Source organism: Mobula hypostoma, chromosome 1, assembly GCF_963921235.1.
Source record: "Mobula hypostoma chromosome 1, sMobHyp1.1, whole genome shotgun sequence".
Lineage (NCBI taxonomy): Eukaryota > Metazoa > Chordata > Chondrichthyes > Myliobatiformes > Myliobatidae > Mobula > Mobula hypostoma.
In genome coordinates, this window is record NC_086097.1 from 105,025,262 (window position 1) to 105,044,978 (window position 19,717).

At 45.5% G+C, this 19,717-nt stretch overlaps 1 protein-coding gene and 1 long non-coding RNA gene across 6 annotated transcripts in view; one reads left to right on the top strand and one right to left on the bottom strand.

Annotated features, from left to right (window-relative positions):
- LOC134349717 (uncharacterized) overlaps positions 1 to 19,717 on the bottom strand; it is a 74,882-nt gene that overhangs the window by 39,994 nt on the left and 15,171 nt on the right. The window contains exon 2 of the long non-coding RNA XR_010018759.1: positions 11,103 to 11,199. This is a non-coding gene — a long non-coding RNA (uncharacterized LOC134349717). The remainder of the gene's footprint in view (positions 1 to 11,102; positions 11,200 to 19,717) is intronic.
- Positions 5,019 to 19,717, top strand: part of heatr4 (HEAT repeat containing 4) — a 130,284-nt gene continuing 115,585 nt past the window's right edge. For all 5 annotated transcript variants that reach the window (XM_063054396.1, XM_063054417.1, XM_063054406.1 and 2 more), the window contains exons 1-3: positions 5,019 to 5,204; positions 5,305 to 5,675; positions 11,763 to 11,944. In XM_063054396.1, the coding sequence (XP_062910466.1) occupies positions 5,049 to 5,204; positions 5,305 to 5,675; positions 11,763 to 11,944 (709 nt within the window). In that variant the 5' untranslated portion in view covers positions 5,019 to 5,048. The remainder of the gene's footprint in view (positions 5,205 to 5,304; positions 5,676 to 11,762; positions 11,945 to 19,717) is intronic.

Genomic DNA, 19,717 nt, shown 5'->3' on the forward strand with positions numbered 1-19,717 from the left:
GGGGAGAAGGGGTGGTATGGGGTTGTGGTGAGATTATGGGGAGAAGGGGTGGGGTGGGTTTGGGGTAAGAGTATGGGGAGAAGGGGTGGTGTGGTTTGGGGTGAGTATGGGGAGAAGGGGTGTGTGGGTTTGGTGTGAGAGTATGCCGAGAAGGGGTGGGTGGGTTTGGGGTGAGAGTATGGGGAGAAGGAGTGGGTGGGTTTGGAGTGACAGTATGCCGAGAAGGGGTGGGTGGGTTTGGGGTGAGAGTATGGGGAGAAGGAGTGGGTGGGTTTGGAGTGACAGTATTGCGAGAAGGGGTGGGTGGCTTTGGGGTGAGAGTGTGGGGAGAAGGGGTGGGTGGATTTGGTGTGAGAGTTTGGGGAGAAGGGGTGGGGTTGTGGTGAGATTCTGGGGAGAAGGGGTGGGGTGGGTTTGGGGTGAGAGTATGCGGAGAAGGGGTGCGTGGGTTTGTGGTGTGAGTATGGGGAGAAGGGATGGGTTTGGGGTGAGAGTATGGGGAAAAGGGGTGGGTGGGTTAGTGGTGTCAGTATGGGGAGAAGGGATGGGTTTGGGGTGAGAGTATGGGGAGAAGGGGTGCGGTGGGCTTGGGGTGAGAGTATGGGGAGAAGGGGTGGGGTGAGTTTAGGGTGAGAGTATGACGAGAAGGGGTGGGTGGCTTTGGGGTGAGAGTATATGGAGAACGGGTGGTGTTGGGTTGGTGTAAGTGAATGGGGAGAAGGGGTGGGTGTGTTTGGAGTGAGAGTATGGGGAGAAGAGGTGTGTTTGGGGTGAGAGTATGGGGAGAAGGGGTGGGTTTGGGGTGAGAGTATGGGGAGAAGGGGTTGGGGCTGTTTGGGGTGAGAGTATGGGGAGAAGGGGTGGGTGGGTTTGGGGTGAGAGTATGGGGAGAAGGGTTGGGTTTGGGCTGAGGGTATGGGGAGAATGGGTGGGGTGGGGTTGTAGTGAGAGAATGGGGAGAAGGAGTGGGTAGGTTTGGGGTGAGAGTATGGGGAGAAGGGTTGGGTTTGGGGTGAGAGTATGGGGAGAAGGGGTGGGTGGATTTGGTGTGAGAGTTTGGGGAGAAGGGGTGGTATGGGGTTGTGGTGAGATTATGGGGAGAAGGGGTGGGGTGGGTTTGGGGTGAGTATGTGGAGAAGGGGTGTGTGGGTTTGGGGTGAGAGTATGGGGAGAAGGGGTGGGTGGGTTTGGGGTGAGAGTATGGGGAGAAGGAGTGGGTGGGTTTGGAGTGACAGTATTGTGAGAAGGGGTGGGTGGGTTTGTGGTGAGAGTATGGGGAGAAGGGGTGGGTGGATTTGGTGTGAGAGTTTGGGGAGAAGGGGTGGGGTTGTGGTGAGATTCTGGGGAGAAGGGGTGGGGTGGGTTTGGGGTGAGAGTATGGGGAGAAGGGGTGAGTGGGTTTGGGGTGAGAGTATGGGGAGAAGGGGTGGTTGGGTTTGGGGTGAGAGTATGGGGAGAAGGGGTGGGTTTCGGGTGAGAGTATGGGGAGAAGGGGTGGGGTGGGTTTGGGTGAGAGTATGTGGAGAAGTGGTGGGGTGGGTTTGGAGTGAGAGTATGGGGAGAAGTGGTGGGGTGAGAGTGTGGGGAGAAGGGGTGGGTTTGGGTGAGAGTATGAGGAGAAGGGGTGGGGAAATGTGGGTAACGGGAGAGGATGGGGAAAGGGGATAAGGCGGTTGGGGAAGAGGAGAAATGGGATATATGAGGTGGGGAGTGGGGGATTGTCAAAGTTGGAATAAAAGGGCAGAGAAGGGTGGGGAATGGTGGAGAAAAAGGGGTGTGGAGGGAGGGAGAAGGAAGGAAAGGGGTTGGGGTGGCTGTGAGGGAAAATGAATGGAGAAAAATTTGTTTTGGAGGGAGGTTGAGGAGGAAAATGAGGTGAGGGTTTAATGATGGGGAGTGGGGTTGTGAGAGCAGGTGGTGGGAGATAAGGGAAGGGTAGAGTGAGGTTAGGCCTAATGGTGATGAAGGGAATGGAGAGGCTAATGGGTGAAGGTGAACAGGGAAAGGGAGAGAGAGGGGAGGGTTGTCATGGTGAGTATATAGGAGGGGTGTTGGGATTGATGGAGGAGAAGCACTGGCATTTTATAGAGGGGGAGGTCGACAAGAATGCATGGGGAACAGTGAATATAGGGGTTGGCTGGATCGAGGGGTCGTGTAGGATAGATGGAGAGAGAAGGAGTTAGAGCAAGTGGGGAGTTGTACAGGGATGGAGTGGTTAGATGGAATAAAGAGAGGGGGATTAAATAGAGAAAGATAGAGTGGTGTGTTGTAATAGAGGGAGAATGAGGGGGAGTAAGGGATAGAGAGGGTGAGGGATAAGTAATGGATAGGAGGAGAGGTGAATTGGGATTATCAGGAGACAGGTGGAATGTAAAGATTGAAAGAGGGAGAGAAAAGGGATTGGATATTGTCAGAAACATGAAAGCAATTGCTGAGGGATCAGCAGAGATTTTTCTGATGCCATTAGCTGCAGGTGAGGTAACAGAATACAAGTGAGTGGTTAATACTTTGCCTTTATTTAAGAAGGGCAGCAAGGGTGCCAGGAAACTACAAGTCATTGAGCATTACATTAGTGGTGGGAAAGTTATTGGAGGGGACAAGATCCATCTGTATTTAGAAAGGCAAATGCTGATCGTGGATAATGAACATGGCTGTTTGTATGAGAAAGATTGTCTTAAAATTTGAGGGTTTTTTTTTGAAGAAATGATTAAGAGAATAGACAAGGGAAGGGAAAAGATTTTTTTACATGGACTTTTGCAAAGTTTTTGACATGGTCTTATCCAAGAATCCTTCAAGACTAAGTAGATAATAAGGTGGCTAAGAAGATGTACAGAATACTTGCCTTCATTAGTCAGGGCAGGAAACATGTAGTGCAACTTGGTCTGGCAACAGCTAGAATATTGTGAAAGTTCTGTTCACCACACTGGAGAAACACAATTGCACTGGAGATGGGAGATGGTGTAGGGGTGATTCTTAAATGGAATACTGTATTTCAGTTATGAGGAGAGACTAAGTAGGCTGGTTTATGTTCATTTGTGTGGAGAGGGTTGGGAAAATATTGATAGAGGTTTATAAAATTAGAGACAATGGGTAAATTTACCCCTGAGCAGTTGCATTTGCAGACAGGGGATATATTTACAATAAGGGGTATGATATTAAAGGGGAGATTTGAGGAAGAAAGAGTTTTTGAAATCTGAAATGTACTGCCTGATTGGGTGGTTGAGCAAGGGCTCTGACAACATTTCAAAAATATTGAAATGAGCAATACAAGTGCCAAGACATAGAATATTGTGCTGAAAATAGGATAAGTATGGAGACAGAAGCAGAACGAGATTTGCTGATGACTGGTGTCAGAATTTACTTCCTGTGCTATAATTTACACATTATAAAATACAGGACTGACGGCAGGTTGTTCAACCTGAGGCGCCTGCAGGCAGTTACAAAGGTGCGAGAGACTGTCATCAGAGACTTGTTGTTTGCTGATGACTGCGCACTCAATGCCAGCACAGAGCAGGAGATGCAGCGTGAAATGGATTGCTTCTCACAAGCCTGCGACAACTTCGGTCTCACTATCAGCACCAAAAAGACCGAAGTTATGTACCAGCCTGCCCCAGGAAAGCCATACCAGGAGCCGCGCATCACGGTGAAGGGTCAGAACCTCCAGGCAGCCGACAACTTCACCTACCTGGGCAGCATACTCTCTCGCGCAGTGAACATAGACGCTGAGGTCAACAACAGGATTGCCTTTGGGAGACTCCGTGAGAACGTCTGGGAGCGGAGAGGACTTGGCCTTACCACCAAGCTGAAGGTCTACTGTGCAGTGGTCCTTACCACCCTCCTTTACGCCAGCGAGACCTGGACTGTCTACAGCAGACACGCCAAACAGCTCAACCATTTTCATCTGAGCTGTCTCCGCGGACTCCTCCATATCAGGTGGCAGGACAAAGTCCCCGACACGGAAATCCTGGAACAAGCTGGGCTCTGCAGCGTCTACACCCTCCTGCTGAAAGCCCAAGCCAGGTGGGCTGAACCTGTGGTCAAAATGCCAGACAGCCGATTTCCTAAGCAGCTGCTGTACGGAGAACTGTGTCAGGGCAAGCGCTCAGTCGGGGGGCAGAAGAAACGTTACAAAGACTGCCTGAAAGCGTCCCTAAAAGGCCTGGGTGTCATCATCAACACGTGGGAGACGCTTGCCCTCGGCCGTCCAGCTTGGCGCAGCAAGATCACCACAGGAGCCCGTGCAGCTGAAGTCAGGCGCATCATCGAGGCGCAACGAAAGCGTGCTGTGCGCAAGGCCCGAGCAGCATCCACTGCCACGACAGCACCCACCCACTTGTGTCCCACATGTGGGCGAGCCTTCAGGGCCCGGATTGGCCTCATCAGTCACCTCCAGACCCACAGCCACCAATCTCCCATTTGACTTTGAAGCCATGGTCATCTTCGACTACGAAGGACGAACAACAACAACAACATAAAATCATGACACCTTCATGCCATGAACGCAAACTGTCTTCTTCCCAGGGAAAGGGGATCAAAAACGAGAGGACATAGATTTAAAGATGAGAGGGGAACAAATAATAGGAAGCTGAAAGTGAGCTTTCTCACTCAGTAATACATGTATGGAATGAGTTGCCATAGGAAATGGCTGAAGCAAATATATTAATAACAGTTAACAGGACAGGTGCCTGGATAGGAAAGGGATAAGGGCCAAATGTGGTGAGCTTAGATGGGAATGGATGAATTGGGCCAAAGGGCCTGTTTCTGTGCTGTGTGACTCTATGATTCTGTTGTCCTTTTTTTCTACAGTGATGAGTGTGCAGTGATAGGCAGGTTACAGGCTGGATTCTCCCAGGGTTCCTGTAGTCCTATAAGTGATGTCTACCCTGAAACCCCCAACAGAGAAGACCTCTGACCCAGCCCTGACCCAGACAATCGACCTTCCAAAAGATGTTCCTCTTCCACACCGCAAGTATAGGCAGCTGCTGCACGATAAGTATGTTAGAAGTATGGCCCTTAACCTGAATTTCTCCAAGGATGTGATTGATTCCATGGCATTTTATGGGGCCCCACTCAAGGAGAGGGGTGATGGCAGTATCTTTGATCACTTTGAAGTTGTTACACGTGCAGCACCTTGCAGACTTCTCCATTCAGGTCAAAAATCTCACCACTATCAACTCACCAAGCAGAAGACCAGGCAGGACACAGTGAGTAACCAAGTGTTGGATAACATGTGAATTCAATGGGTGTGGGAGACTTGAGAACCAGCACAAACCAACTTCAACTGCAGCGTTCCCTTTGTTTTAGGGTTGGAAATCTGCAGCATCACCACTGCTAAAGCAAATAGCAGCACAGAGCCGCAGTCCACCTGTGAAGGCAGTGAAGAATCCTCTCAGCTTTCAACTGCAGTTTGAGCAATGGGATGAGTACGTCATAAAGAAGCTGAGCAAGAGGACAGGACAGTGGCTTGTGACGAAGCAAATAACCAATGGTCTATCTCGAGTCAGGTTGCAGGCAGTTCTTCAGGACCACTATGGCTCTGCCAATGCCCATGCCCTCGTACAAGATGAGACCATGACAGCAAGTGATTTCAGTCTCTATAACCAAATCAAACCACAGGAGCCCTATGAGGCTGTTTTAAGAAGGGTGACCAGAATTCCATTGGCCAGCTGTTGCAGGTACTAATGTTAGGTTTGTGGCATGTTTCAACAATGTTCTTAATCCAAGTAGCCCCTAAACATGCGTGCAGTTCCATTCCAAATACTAACTTTATCAAGATGCTAAAATCTTGCTGGTCAGTAGGTCATTCAGTATTAGAAGATCAAAAATTGAGAAAGAAAGGCAAAACTGAACTTGAGTAAATTAGCTGCTGAGATACACATGGATTAAAAAGATTTTGTTAGGCTCATTTTTTAAAAAAGGCTCCTTTACAGAGATGGGAGAATTTATAAGGAAAATAAGGAAATGACAGAGGAAGTAAACAATTACTTTGGTCTGCCATCATTGAAAAAGACATAAAGAACAATGGGAGATATACTGGAGAATTAGAGTCTGACAAGAATTACAATTGAAGGGAATTGGGATTAATAAAATAGGGTATTAGAGAACCTGATAAGAGTAAAAGCTGGTAAACGCCAAATGTTGAAAGAGGTAGCTACATATACAGTGAACCATATTCATCTTCCATCTTCAAAAGTAATGTAGATTTTGAAATGTTTCCTGTTGCAAATGTGACACTACTATTTAAGAAAGGAGGAAGAGAGAAACCAGGAAACACTGCCAGAATATCAGGATGTAAACCTGGAAAGGAGTAATAGGACTGAGTAGTATTAGTGGGTTTGTGAAAGGATCATGTTTTCATCTGCTCTCCAATAGTCAACAGGAATGAGAGGAGCAGATGTGTGGAGAGAGTTCAGACAGTTACAATAACACAGTAGTATTAGTGGGAAATTTAACTTCCCTAACATTGATTGGGTCACCCAATGGGCTTGGTCAGGGTGCAGTTTGTTAAATGTGTCCTTAAAGAGAGCTAGGGAGGGTGTAACAGTGCACCTTATCTTAAGAAGCAAGATAGGGCAAGTGCCTGAAGTGTCCGTCAAGGAGCACTTTGAATTGAGTGACCATAATTCTATCAGTTATGGAGAAAGATCAGATGAATCCACAAATTAATGCTCTAAAATTGGACAGGGATCATTTTGGAGGCATGAGACAGGATCTTGCAGAGCTCTATTGGATGAGGCTGCTGATAGAAGGATGACTGGCAAGTGGGAGGATTTTAAAAATATGACATCAAGAGACCCAGGTCTGCTAGTTGAAAGGACAAGGTTGCAAGTTTAGGAAACAATGGTTGACAAGAGATATCAATGCTCTGTTCAGAAAAATGAAAAAGGCATACATTGGGACTAGACAATTGGAACAAGTGAATCCCTCAATGACTACTAGGAATGTAGGAGCACAGATATGAGATGGAACTGGCAGGCAGAATTAAGGAATATCCCAAGAGATTCTTTAGGAATATTAAGATGGTGGTGAGAGAGAATACGTTTCCTTAACAATTGGCATGGCACCTTTGTGTAGAGCCACAGGAAATGGTAAGATTTTCTGTGAATATTTTGCATCATTTTTTACTGTTGAGAAAATAATGGATGCTAAAGAAATGAGTGATGATATCTTGGACAGCACACAAATTACTCTGGAGGAGATTTTGGAGGAGGTCAGTATATTGACATACGTGGCGGCTGAGTTAGAACATAGAATAGTACAGCGCATTACAGGCCCTTCAGCCCACAATGTTGTGCCGACCCTCAAACCCTGCCTCCCATATAAGCCCCCACCTTAAATTGCTCCATATACCTGTCTAGGAGTCTCTTAAATTTCACTAGTTTATCTGCCTCCACCACTGACTCAGGCAATGCATTCCACGCACCAACCACTCTCTAAGTAAAAAACCTTCCTCTAATATCCCCCTTGAACTTCCCACCCCTTACCTTAAAGCCATGTCCTCTTGTATTGAGCAGTGGTGCCCTGGAGAAGAGGCACTGGCTATCCACTCTATCTATTCCTCTTAATATATTGTACACCTCTGTAATGTCTCTTCTCATCCTCCTCCTCTTCAAAGAGTAAAGCCCAAGCTCCCTTAATCTCTGATCATAATCCATACTCCCTAAACCAGGCAGCATCCTGGTAAATCTCCGCTGTACCCTTTCCAATGCTTCCACATCCTTCCTACAGTGAGGCGACCAGAACTGGACACAGTACTCCAAGTGTGGCATAACTAGAGTTCTATAGAGCTGCATCATTACATCGCGACTCTTAAACTCTATCCCTCGACTAATGAAAGCTAATACCCCATAAGCTTTCTTAACTACCCTATCTACCTGTGAGGCAACTTTCAGGTATCTGTGGACACGTACCCCCAGATCTCTCTGCTCCTCCACACTACCAAGTATCCTGCCATTTATTTTGTACTCTACCTTGGAGTTTGTCCTTCCAAAGTGTACCATCTCACACTTCTCTGGGTTGAACTCCATCTGCCACTTCTCAGCCCACTTCTGCATCCTATCAATGTCTCTCTGCAATTTTCGACAATCCTCTACGCTATCCACAGCACCACCAACGTTTGTGTCATCTGAAAACTTGCCAACCCACCCTTCTACCCCCTCATCCAGGTTGTTAATAAAAATCACGAGAAGTAGAGGTCCCAGAACAAATCCTTGTGGGACACCACTAGTCACAACCCTCCATTCCGAATGTACTCCCTCCACCACCACCCTTGGCCTTCTGCAGGCAAGCCAATTCTGAATCCACCTGGCCAAACCTCCCTGGATTCCATGCCTTCTGACTTTCTGAATAAGCCTACCATGTGGAACCTTGTCAAATGCCTCACTAAAATCCATGTAGATCACATCCACTGCACTACCCTCATCTATATGCCCGGTCACCTCCTCAAAGAACTCTATCAGGCTTGTTAGACACCATCTGCCCTTCACAAAGCCATGCTGACTGTCCCTGATCAGACCATGATTCTCTAAATGCCTATAGATCCTATCTCTAAGAATCTTTTCCAACAGCTTTCCCACCACAGACGTAAGGCTTACTGGTCTATAATTACCCGGACTATCCCTACTACCTTTTTTGAACAAGGGGACAACATTCACCTCCCTCCAATCCTCCGGTACTATTCCCGTGGACAACGAGGACATAAAGATCCTAGCCAGAGGCTCAGCAACCTCTTCCCTTGCCTCGTGGAGCAGCCTGGGGAATATTCTGTCAGGCCCCAGGGACTTATCTGTCCTAATGTATTTTAACAACTCCAACACCTCCTCTTCCTTAATATCTACGTGCTCCAGAACATCAACCTCACTCATATTGTCCTCACCATCATCAAGTTCCCTCTCATTGGTGAATACCGAAGAGAAGTATTCATTGAGGACCTCGCTCACTTCCACAGCCTCCAGGCACATCTTCCCACCTTTATCTCTAATCGGTCCTACTTTCACTCCTGCTATCCTTTTGTTTTTCACATAATTGAAGAATGCCTTGGGGTTTTCCTTTACCCTACTCGCCAAAGCCTTCTCAGCCCCTTCTTAAGCTCCTTTCTTGCTTCCCTATATTCCTCAATAGACCCATCTGATCCTTGCTTCCTAAACCTCATGTACGCTGCCTTCTTCCACCTGACTAGATTTTCCACCTCACCCATGGTTCCTTCACCCTACCATTCTTTATCTTCCTCACCGGGACAAATTTATCCCTAACATCTTGCAAGAGATCTCTAAACATCGACCACATGTCCATAGTACATTTCCCTGCAAAAACATCATCCCAATTCACACCCGCAAGTTCTAGTCTTATAGCCTCATAATTTGCCCTTCCCCAATTAAAAATTTTACTAGTGGGTACTCTGAGGGACAGGATCTATCAACGTTTCAATAGGCAAGGTGTAATTAGGCACAGTCAATTTTGCTTTGGGATTGGGAAATAGTGCCTCAAGGAGATAATCAAGAAGATAGATTAGATAAGGCAGTGTATGTTGTCCATATGGACTTTAGTGAGGCCTTTAAAAAAGGTCCTGCATGACAGTCTGGTAAGGAAGCTTAGATCACCTGGGATCCAGAGAGAGATAACAAATTAGATTCATAATTGCTGATGGTCAAAGGTTGCTTCTCAGTCTGGAGGCCTGTAGTTTGTGATGTGTAGTACTAGGACCTTTGCTGGAAAGGGTGTAGAGTAAATTCACCATGATACTGCCAAAGAGTCTGAGTTAAAGGGAGAAGTTGAACGGGCTGGGAGTTTATTCCTTGGCCATAGGGGATTGAAGGTGACAATCATGAGAGGTATAAATAGAGTGAACACACATAATCTTTTTCTCAGGGAAGGGGGAACTAAAAACTAGAGGGTATAGGTTTAAGGTGAGAGGTGAAAGATTTAAAGGGACCTCAGAGGCAACTTTTTCAAGCAGCAGGTGCTGCCAGAGAGGATGCTGGAGCAAGGTGCAATAACAGCACTTAAAAGACAGATAGGAAAGGTTTTGAGGGATATAGGACCAAATCTGAGCTAACTGGGACTCATTTGTTAGGTCACCATAAACAAATGGCCTGCTTCCATGCCATATAGTCTATGACTATAATTGATGTGTTGGAGCTCCTTGAGGATGTGATAAGCAAAATAGACCACGGTGATGTAGTAGATATGTATTGAATTGTTGGAAGGGCTCAGTAAGGCTCCACACAGGAGGTTGGTAATGTATAGGTATGGATTGAGATTGATTATTGACCAGAAAGCAACAAAATAGTTTGTCAGGTCTGCAGGCTGTAACTGGGCAGAATTAGTGTCTGAGCCAACAATCTGGCACGGTGGGGTGGTAGGGTTGTAATTTTAAGTGATGGATTAATGGAAACAGGCCAATTGACCCAACTGTTCCAAGCTGATCGAGATGCCCATCCATGCTAGTCCCATTTGCTAACATTTGATCCATAATCTTTTAAACTTTTCCTGTTCATTTAACTATTGTTATTGAACCTGTCTCAACCATGTCTTCTGGAAGCTCATTCCACATACCTACTACCCTCTGTGAGAAAAAAACACATTGCTCCTCCATTGCCGAATAAATCACTTTAAAACATGAGCCACCCACAGAGGCAAGCTAAGTGAGTGGACAAGAACTTGATATATGTCATATGAAGTGAATGCAGAGATGTCTACTGTTCTAATGAAGCAGCTAAGTATTTGCTTACATCAGAGTCAGATTCAATATCACACGCATATGTTGTGAAATTTCTTAACTTAGCGGCAGCAGTACAATGATCAATAATTATAGTGAAAAAATGAGTATACACAGTGCCTGTAAAAAGTATTCAACCTTCTTGGACATTTTCCTGGTTTATTGATTTATAACATTGAATCACAATGGATTTAATTTGTTTTTTTTGACTCTAATCAACAGAAAAAGACTCTCGTGTCAAAGTATAAACAGATTTCTACTAAGTGATTTAAATTAATTGCAAATATAAAACACAAAATTATTGATTGCATAAGTATTCTCCCCCCACCTTTTAATATAATACACCAATTCATCACTGGTGCAGCCAATTGGTTTTAGAACTCACATAAGCAGTTAAATGGAGATCACTGTGTGCAGTCAAGGTGTTTCATTTGATTGTAGCTGCTTTGCTCTATGTTCTCTGCTCATATATGGCTCTCCTTCTGTAAGGTCAGGAAAATAAGAGCACGGAAGATCATTCAGCTCATGGTGGTCTGCCATCTTTGACACAGCTCTCTATAATCCACTTCCTAAACTCTTCAAATGATACAAGAACATCTAAAACATACACACTTGCAGGAATAGCTAACAAATGTGAGACTAAAATCTTCTGAGTACACACTGGCCTGTGGCACGCACTCAGCGATTCAGGAACAACTTCTTCCCCTCTTCTAAATGGACATTGAACCCATGAACACTACCTCACTACTACTTCTGTTTTTGCACAATTTTTAATTCAACTATTTAATATACATGTATATATTTACTCTAATTGATTTATTTATTATTCTGTATTTAGCTTGTACTGCTGCCACTAAGTTAACAAATTTCACAACATGTGTTGGTGATATTAAACCTGATTGCTTAGCTGCTAAAGCATTGCTGGTCCAATTTGAATTGAAGTTTGTGCTTTATATTTTCCCTGTACGAGAGAGGGGAAGTACTCACTCTCAGGTACTGAGAGTGCTCTGTCTAGCAACTTTATACTCTGATTGGCATTCCCCAGGGTTCCAGAATTTGAACTGCATGAGGACATTGTAGAGCAGCCTGGAGATGTAAACTCAACAGCAGCCAAATTGAAAGTGAAGCACATGGAACTTCCTCCAAAGCCCAAGAACATCCTCAACTCAAAGCTTGGGAAGCATGTCTATTACACAGAAAATGTTTTTGAGCAAGAACTTTACACTGGTAAGCAGTGACACTGGGGACTCTGCACAAGCTGGATCATTAGTTGTGAAAAGCTGAAACAGTGCTTAAGTTCAAAGTTTGTTGTATTAGATGATATAATCCACTGTTAGTTATACCATCCTCTCACCATTCTAGAGGCCGGAACAACTAATAGAGGATCACCCTATGCTGCAGACATAAAAAAAACTGTTTCTCATTATTTAAAACACCCCTTCTCTCTCCATCTAGTATCCACATTTGCCCCCACCAACCCCGCACTGCCATTTACCCCACTCTCTCTCCTCTCACCCCATCTCCCCACCTCCTCTCTCTATCCTCCCACACTCCCCACCTCCTCTCCCCATCCCCCCCACACTCCCCTCTCTCCCTCTCCCTCTCTCTCCCCCTCCCCCTCTCTCCCCCTCCCCCTCTCTCCCCCTACCATCTCGCCTCTCTCCACCCCTTTCTCTCCTCTCTCCCCACACACACTCTCTCTCCTGTGCACACGCACCCTACCCCCTCGCGTGCACATGCCCTCTCTACCCATCCCTCTAAACTCCCTCTATCGCCCAACCCCCTCTCTCCCAGTGCGCACACACACCCTCTCTACCCCCACCAACCCCTCTCCACCCCTCTCCCCCTCCCCTACCATCTTTCCCCCTCCCTACCATCCCCCAATCTTCCCCATTCCTCATCTTCCCTCCTTTCTCTCCCCTATCCCCCACACTCACGTCCACTCCCCCCACACTCACGTCCTCTCTTCCCCTCCTCTCTCCCCCGTCCTCTGCCCCCCCGTCCTCACACACACAACCCCCCCCGTCCTCACACACACAACCCCCCCCCCCGTCCTCACACACACAACCCCCCCCCCCCGTCCTCACACCACTGCCCCACCCCCCCCCAGTCCTCTATGGAAAAGGATAGAATCAGAGAGGACAGGAAAATTTTTAATTGGGGAAGGGCAAACTATGAGGCTATAAGGCTAGAACTTGTGGGTGTGAATTGGGATGATGTTTTTGCAGGGAAATGTACTATGGACATGTGGTTGATGTTTAGGGATCTCTTTGCAGGAGGTCAGGGATAAATTTGTTCTGGTGAGGAAGACAAAGAATGGTAGGGTGAAGGAACCATGGGTGAGGTGGAAAATTTAGTCAGGTGGAAGAAGGTAGCGTACATGAGGGTTTTTTTTTCACTTTTCTGCTTAGTAGGTTTTTCTTTGTTATCACAAAATTTTTTTTCAATCTTTAAGATGTCTTTTTTGAGACATTGTAAGTATTGTTACTTCAATGTACTCATGTTAATTTTTCTGTATGATATAACAATAAAAAGATTTGAAAAGAAAGAAAGAATGGTAGGGTGAAGGAACCATGGGTGACAAGTGAGGTGAGGAATATAGGGTAACAAGAAAGGAGCTTAAGAAGGGGCTAAGGAGAGCAAGAAGGGGCATGAGAAGGCCTTGGCAAGTAGGGTAAAGGAAAACTCCAAGGCATTCTTCAATTAAGTGAAGAACAAAAGAATGAAAGGAGTGAAGATAGGACTGATTAGAGATAAAGGTGGGAAGATGTGCCTGGAGGCTGTGCAAGTGAGCGAGGTCCTCAATGAATACTTCTCTTCGGTATTCACCAATGAGAGGGAACTTGATGGTGAGGTTGATGTTCTGGAGCATGTTGATATTAAGAGAGAGGGGGTGTTGGAGTTGTTAAAATACATTAGGATGGATAAGTCCCCGGGGCCTGACAGAATATTCCCCAGGCTGCTCCACGAGGCAAGCGAAGAGGTTGCTGAGCCTCTGGCTAGGATCTTTATGTCCTCGTTGTCCCCGGGAATGGTACCGGAGGATTGGAGGGAGGCAAATGTCGTCCCTTTGTTCAAAAAAGGTAGTAGGGATAGTCCGGGTAATTATAGACCAGTGAGCCTTACGTCTGTGGTGGGAAAGCTGTTGGAAAAAATTCTTAGAGATAGGATCTCTGGGCATTTAGAGAATCATGGTCTGATCAGGGACAGTCAGCATGGCTTTGTGAAGGGCAGATCATGTCTAACAAGCCTGATAGAGTTCTTTGAGAAGGTGACCAGGCATATAGATGAGGGTAATGCAGTGGTTGTGATCTATATGGATTTTAGTAAGGCATTTGACAAGGTTCCACATGGTAGGCTCATTCAGAAAGTCAGAAGGCATGGGATCCACGGAGGTTTGGCCAGGTGGATTCAGAATTGGCTTGACGGCAGAAAGCAGAGGGTCGTGGTGGAGGGAGTACATTCAGATTGGAGGGTTGTGACTAGTGGTGTCCCACAAGGATTGGTTCTGCGACCTCTACTTTTTGTGGTTTTTATTAACAACCTGAATGTGGGTATGGAAGGGGGGGGTTGGCAAGTTTGCAGACGACACAAAGGTTGGTGGTGTTGTGGATAGTGTAGAGGGTTGTCAAAGATTGCAGAGAGACATTGATAGGATGTAGAAGTGGGCTGAGAAGTGGCAGATGAAGTTCAACCCGGAGCAGTGTGAGGTGGTACACTTTGGAAAGACAATCTCCAAGGCAGAGTACAAAGTAAATGGCAGGATACTTGGTCGTGTGGAGGAGCAGAGGGATCTGGGGGTACATGTCCACAGATACCTGAAAGTTGCCTCACAGGTAGATAGGGTAGTTAAGAAAGCTTATGGAGGGTTAGCTTTCATAAGTCGAGGGATAGAGTTTAAGAGTCGTGGGGAAATGATGCAGCTCCATAAAACTCTGGTGAGGCCACACTTGGAGTACTGTGTCCATTTCTGGTCGCCTCACTATAGAAAGGATGTGGAAGCATTGGAAAGGGTACAGAGGAAATCTACTAGAATGCTGCCTGGTTTAGAAAGTATGGGTTATGATCAGAGATTAAGGGAGCTCGGGCTTTACTCTTTGGAGAGAAGGAGGATAAGAGGAGACATGATAGAGGTATACAAGATAGTATAGGAAGAGGAGGGCAGTAGTAATAGGGGACTTGATAGTAAGGGGGTCAGATAGGCGATTCAGTGGACGCAGTCTGGAGACCCGGCCGGATGGTAGTTTGCCTCCCTGGTGCCAGGGTCCGGGATATTTCTGATCGCATCCAAGATATCCTGAAGTGGGAGGGAGAGGAGCCAGAGGCTGTGGTACATATAGGTACCAATGACTTAGGTAGGAAAAGGGGAGAGGTCCTGAAAGGAGAATATAGGCAGTTAGGAAGGGAGTTGAGAAAAAGGACTGCAAAGGTAGTAACCTCAGGATTACTGCCTGTGCTACGCGACAGTGAGAGTAGGAATGCAATGAGGTGGAGGATAAATACGTAGCTGAGGGATTGGAGCAGGGGGCAGGAATTCAAGTTTTTGGATCATTGGGACCTCTTTTGACACAGATGTGACCTGTACAAAAAGGACAGGTTACACTTGAATCCTAGGGGGACCAATATCCTGACGGGGAGATTAGCTAGTGCTACTGAGGTGACTTTAAACTAGAATGGTTGGGGGGTGGGAATCAAATTAACAAGACTAGGAGAGAGGAGGTTAGTTCACAAATAGAGAAAGCTAGTAGACAGTGTGTGAGGGAGGATAGGCAAGGGACAGAGATCAGGAGCACTCAGACCAAAGATGTAGGGGTCAAGGAAGAAAAAGATAACAAAGTTGTTTGCTCCATTAAGGATAAAAAGAGAGTAGGAGGTGGAGAGTTTTTTAAATGCATCTATTTAGGAGCATTGTAAGAAAAGTGGATGAGCTTAGAGCATGGATTAGACCTGGAAATATGATGTTGTAGCTATTAGTGAAACGTGGTTGCAGGAAGGGTGTGATTGGCAACTAAATATTCCAGGATTTCGTTGCTTCAGGTGTGATAGAATAGGAGGGACAAGAGGGGAGGTGTTGCATTGCTTGTCAGAGAAAATATAACAGCGGTGCTCTGTCAGAATAGATTAGTAGACTCGTCTAGGGAGGCTATTTGGGTGGAATTGAGGAATAGGAAAGGTGTGGTGACACTTATAAAGGTGTATTATAGACCACCTGATGGAGACCGAGAACTGGAGGAGCAAATTTGTAAAGAGATAGCAGATATTTGTAGTAAGCACAAGGTTGTGATTGTGGGAGATTTTAGTTTTCCCACGCATAGACTGGGAGGCCCATTCTGTGAAAGGGCTGGATGGTTTGGAGTTTGTCAAATGTGTGCAGGATAGTTTTTTGCAGCAATACATAGAGGTACCAACTAGAGAAGGGGCAGCGTTGGATCTCCTGTTAGGGAATGAAATAGGGCAGGTGAGAGAGGTATGTGTTGGGGAGCACTTCGGGTCCAGTGATCACAATAACATTAGTTTCAATATCATTATGGAGAAGGATAGGACTGGACCCAGGGTTGAGAGTTTTGATTGGAGAAAGGCTAACTTTGAGGAGATGCGAATGGATTTCGAAGGAGTGGATTGGGACAATTTGTTTTATGGGAAGGATGTAATAGAGAAATGGAGGTCATTTAAAGGTGAAATTTTGAGGGTACAGGATCTTTATGTTCCTGTTAGGTTGAAAGGAAAGGTTCAAAGTTTGAGAGAGCCATGGTTTTCAAGGGATATAGGAAACTTAGTTCGGAAAAAGAGAGGGATTTACAATAAATATAGGCAGCTTAGAGTTAATGAGGTGCTCGAGGAATATAAAGAATGTAAAAAGAATCTTAAGAAAGAAATTAGAAAAGCTAAAAGAAGATACGAGGCAGCTTTAGCAAGTAAGGTGAAAATAAATCCAAAAGGTTTCTGCAGTTAGGAAAGTATGACGATTAAAGAAGAGGAAGTACTGGCGCTTTTAAGGAATATAAAAGTGGATAAGTCTCCGGGTTCGGACAAGATATTCCCTAGGACCTTGAGGGAAGTTAGTGTGGAAATAGCAGGAGCTCTGACAGAAATATTTCAAATGTCATTAGAAACGGGGATGGTGCCGGAGGATTGGCGTATTGCTCATGTGGTTCCATGGTTTAAAAAGGGTTCTTAGAGTAAACCTAGCAATTATCGGCCTGTGAGTTTGACGTCAGTGGTGGGTAAATTGATGGAAAGTATTCTTAGAGATGGTATATATAATTATCTGGATAGACAGGGTCTGATTAGGAACAGTTAACATGGATTTGTGTGTGGAAGGTTATGTTTGACAAATCTTATTGAAATTTTTGATGAGGTTACTAGGAAAGTCGACGAAGGTAAAGCGGTAGATGTTGTCTATATGGACTTCAGTAAGTCCTTTGACAAGGTTCCACTCGGAAGGTTAGTTAGGAACGATCAATTGTTAGGCATTAATATCGAAGTAGTAAAATGGATTCAGCAGTGGCTGGATGGGAGACGCCAGAGAGTAGTGGTGGATAACTGTTTGTCAGATTGGAGGACGGTGTGTAGCGGTGTGCCTCAAGGATCTGTACTGGGTCCAATGTTGTTTGTCATATATGTTAATGATCTGGATGATGGGGTGGTAAATTGGATTAGTAAGTATGCAGATGATACTAAGATAGACGGCGTTGTGGGTAATGAAGTAGGTTTTCAAAGCTTGCAGAGAGATTTAGGCCAGTTAGAAGAGTGGGCTGAAAAATGGCAGATGGAGTTTAATGCTGAAAAATGTGAGGTGCTACATTTTGGTAGGACTAATCAAACTAGGACATACATGGTAAATGGTAGGGCATTGAAGAATGCTGTAGAACAGAGGGATCTAGGAATAATGGTGCATAGTTCCCTGAAGGTGGAATTTCATGTGGATAGGGTGGTGAAGAAAGCTTTTGGTATGCTGGCCTTTATTAATCAGAGCATTGAGTATAGGAGTTGGGATGTAATGTTGAAATTGTATAAGGCATTGGTAAAGCCAAATTTGGAGTATTTGGAGTATTATAATTCTGGTACCGAATTATAGGAAAGATGTCAATAAAATTGGGAGAGTACAGAGAAGATTTACTAGAATGTTACCTGGGTTTCAGCACCTGAGTTACAGAGAAAGGTTGAACAAGTTAGGTCTTTATTCTTTGGAGCGTAGAAAGTTGACGGCGGACTTGATAGAGGTGTTTAAAATTATGAGGGGGATTGATAGAGTTGACGTGGATAGGCTTTTTCCATTGAGAATGGGGGAGATTCAAACAAGAGGACATGAGTTGAGAGTTAAAGGGCAAAAGTTTAGGGGTAACATGAGGGGGAAGTTCTTTACTCAGAGAGTGGTAGCTGTGTGGAACGAGCTTCCAGCAGAAGTAGTTGAGGCAGGTTCGATGTTGTCATTTGAAGTTAAATTGTATAGATATATGGACAGGAAGGGAATTGAGGGTTATGGACCGAGTGCAGGTCGGTGGGACTAGGTGAGAGTAGGAGTTCGGCACGGACTAGAAGGGCCGAGATGGCCTGTTTCCGTGCTGTAATGGTTATATGGTTATTAAGAGGAATAGATAGAGTGGATAGCCATCGCCTCTTCCCCAGGGCACCACTGCTCAATACAAGAGGACATAGCTTTAAGGTAAGGGGTGGGAAGTTCAAGGGGGATATTAGAGGAAGGTTTTTTACTTAGAGAGTGGTTGGTGCGTGGAATGCACTGCCTGAGTCAGTGGTGGACGCAGGTACACTAGTGAAATTTAAGAGACTCCTAGACAGGTGTATGGAGGAATTTAAGGTGGGGGCTTATATGGGAGGCAGGGCTTAAGGGTCGGCACAACATTGTGGGCCAAAGGGCCTGTACTGTGCTGTACTATTCTATGTTCTATGTTCACCCCTCTCCCCATCCTCTCCCCTCTCCCCATCCTCTCTCCCCTCCCCCTCCTGCTCTCTCCACTCCTTCTCTCACCTCCTCTCCCTCCCTCATTCCTCCCCATCCCCCTCGTCTCCCCCCTGCCCTCCCTTCATTAGGTGAGCAGTTCTGGAACAGAGGCCATAACTCTTTAACTTTCAGGATAGGTGTGTACGAGGATAGGTGTGTTCACGCAGGGGAGTTTTAAATTGATGTCGGGCAAATGATGACAAGATTGGGCAGGAACTAAGAAGAGTTAATTGGGAACAATTTTTCTCTGGCAAGTCCACATCAGACATGTGGAGGGTGTTTAAAGATCAATTGCACAGGGTACTGGAAAGGTATGCTCCTGTTCGAAGAACGGGATGGAAAGATAAGAGAACCTTGGATGTCCCAGAGAGGTGAAAAATTTAGTCAAGAAGAAAAAGGAAACGTATGTCAAACGAAGCACATGAGGAGTATAAAGAAGCCAGAAAGAACTAAAGAAGGAAATTAGGAAAGCCAGGAGGGGCCATGAAAAGCCCTTGGCAAGTAGGATTAAAGAGAATCACAAGCCATTCTATACATACAAGAGCAAAGTGATAACTAGGGAGAGGGTGAGACCACTCAAGGTTAAAGAGGGAAACATTGGCTTGGATGTGATGAATGTGAGTGAGGTACTTAATGAGTACTTTGTTTCAGTATTTACCAAGGAAAAGGATATGGAATAGATCAGTGCTGAGTGAACACCTAAATGCATTCAAGCCTTTAGAGGTCAAGGAGGAGGAAGTATTGGTCTCCTAAGTCCCCAGGGCCTGATGGGATTTACCCCAGCTTATTGAAGGAGGCAAGAGACAAGATGGGTGGAGTTGTGTATATTGTAGAAGACTGTCAAAGAATATAGTGTGATATAGATCAGTTGTAGATATTGGTGGAGGTTAACCCAGATAAACGTCAGGTGTTGCATCTTTGGTTGGGAAAATGCCAGGAGAGAGTAAACTGTTAAGGGCAAGATCTTTAACAGTGTTGCTGAGCAGAAAGATCATGGGATCTAAGTTCATAGTTGCTATAGGAAGGATATTGGGTGT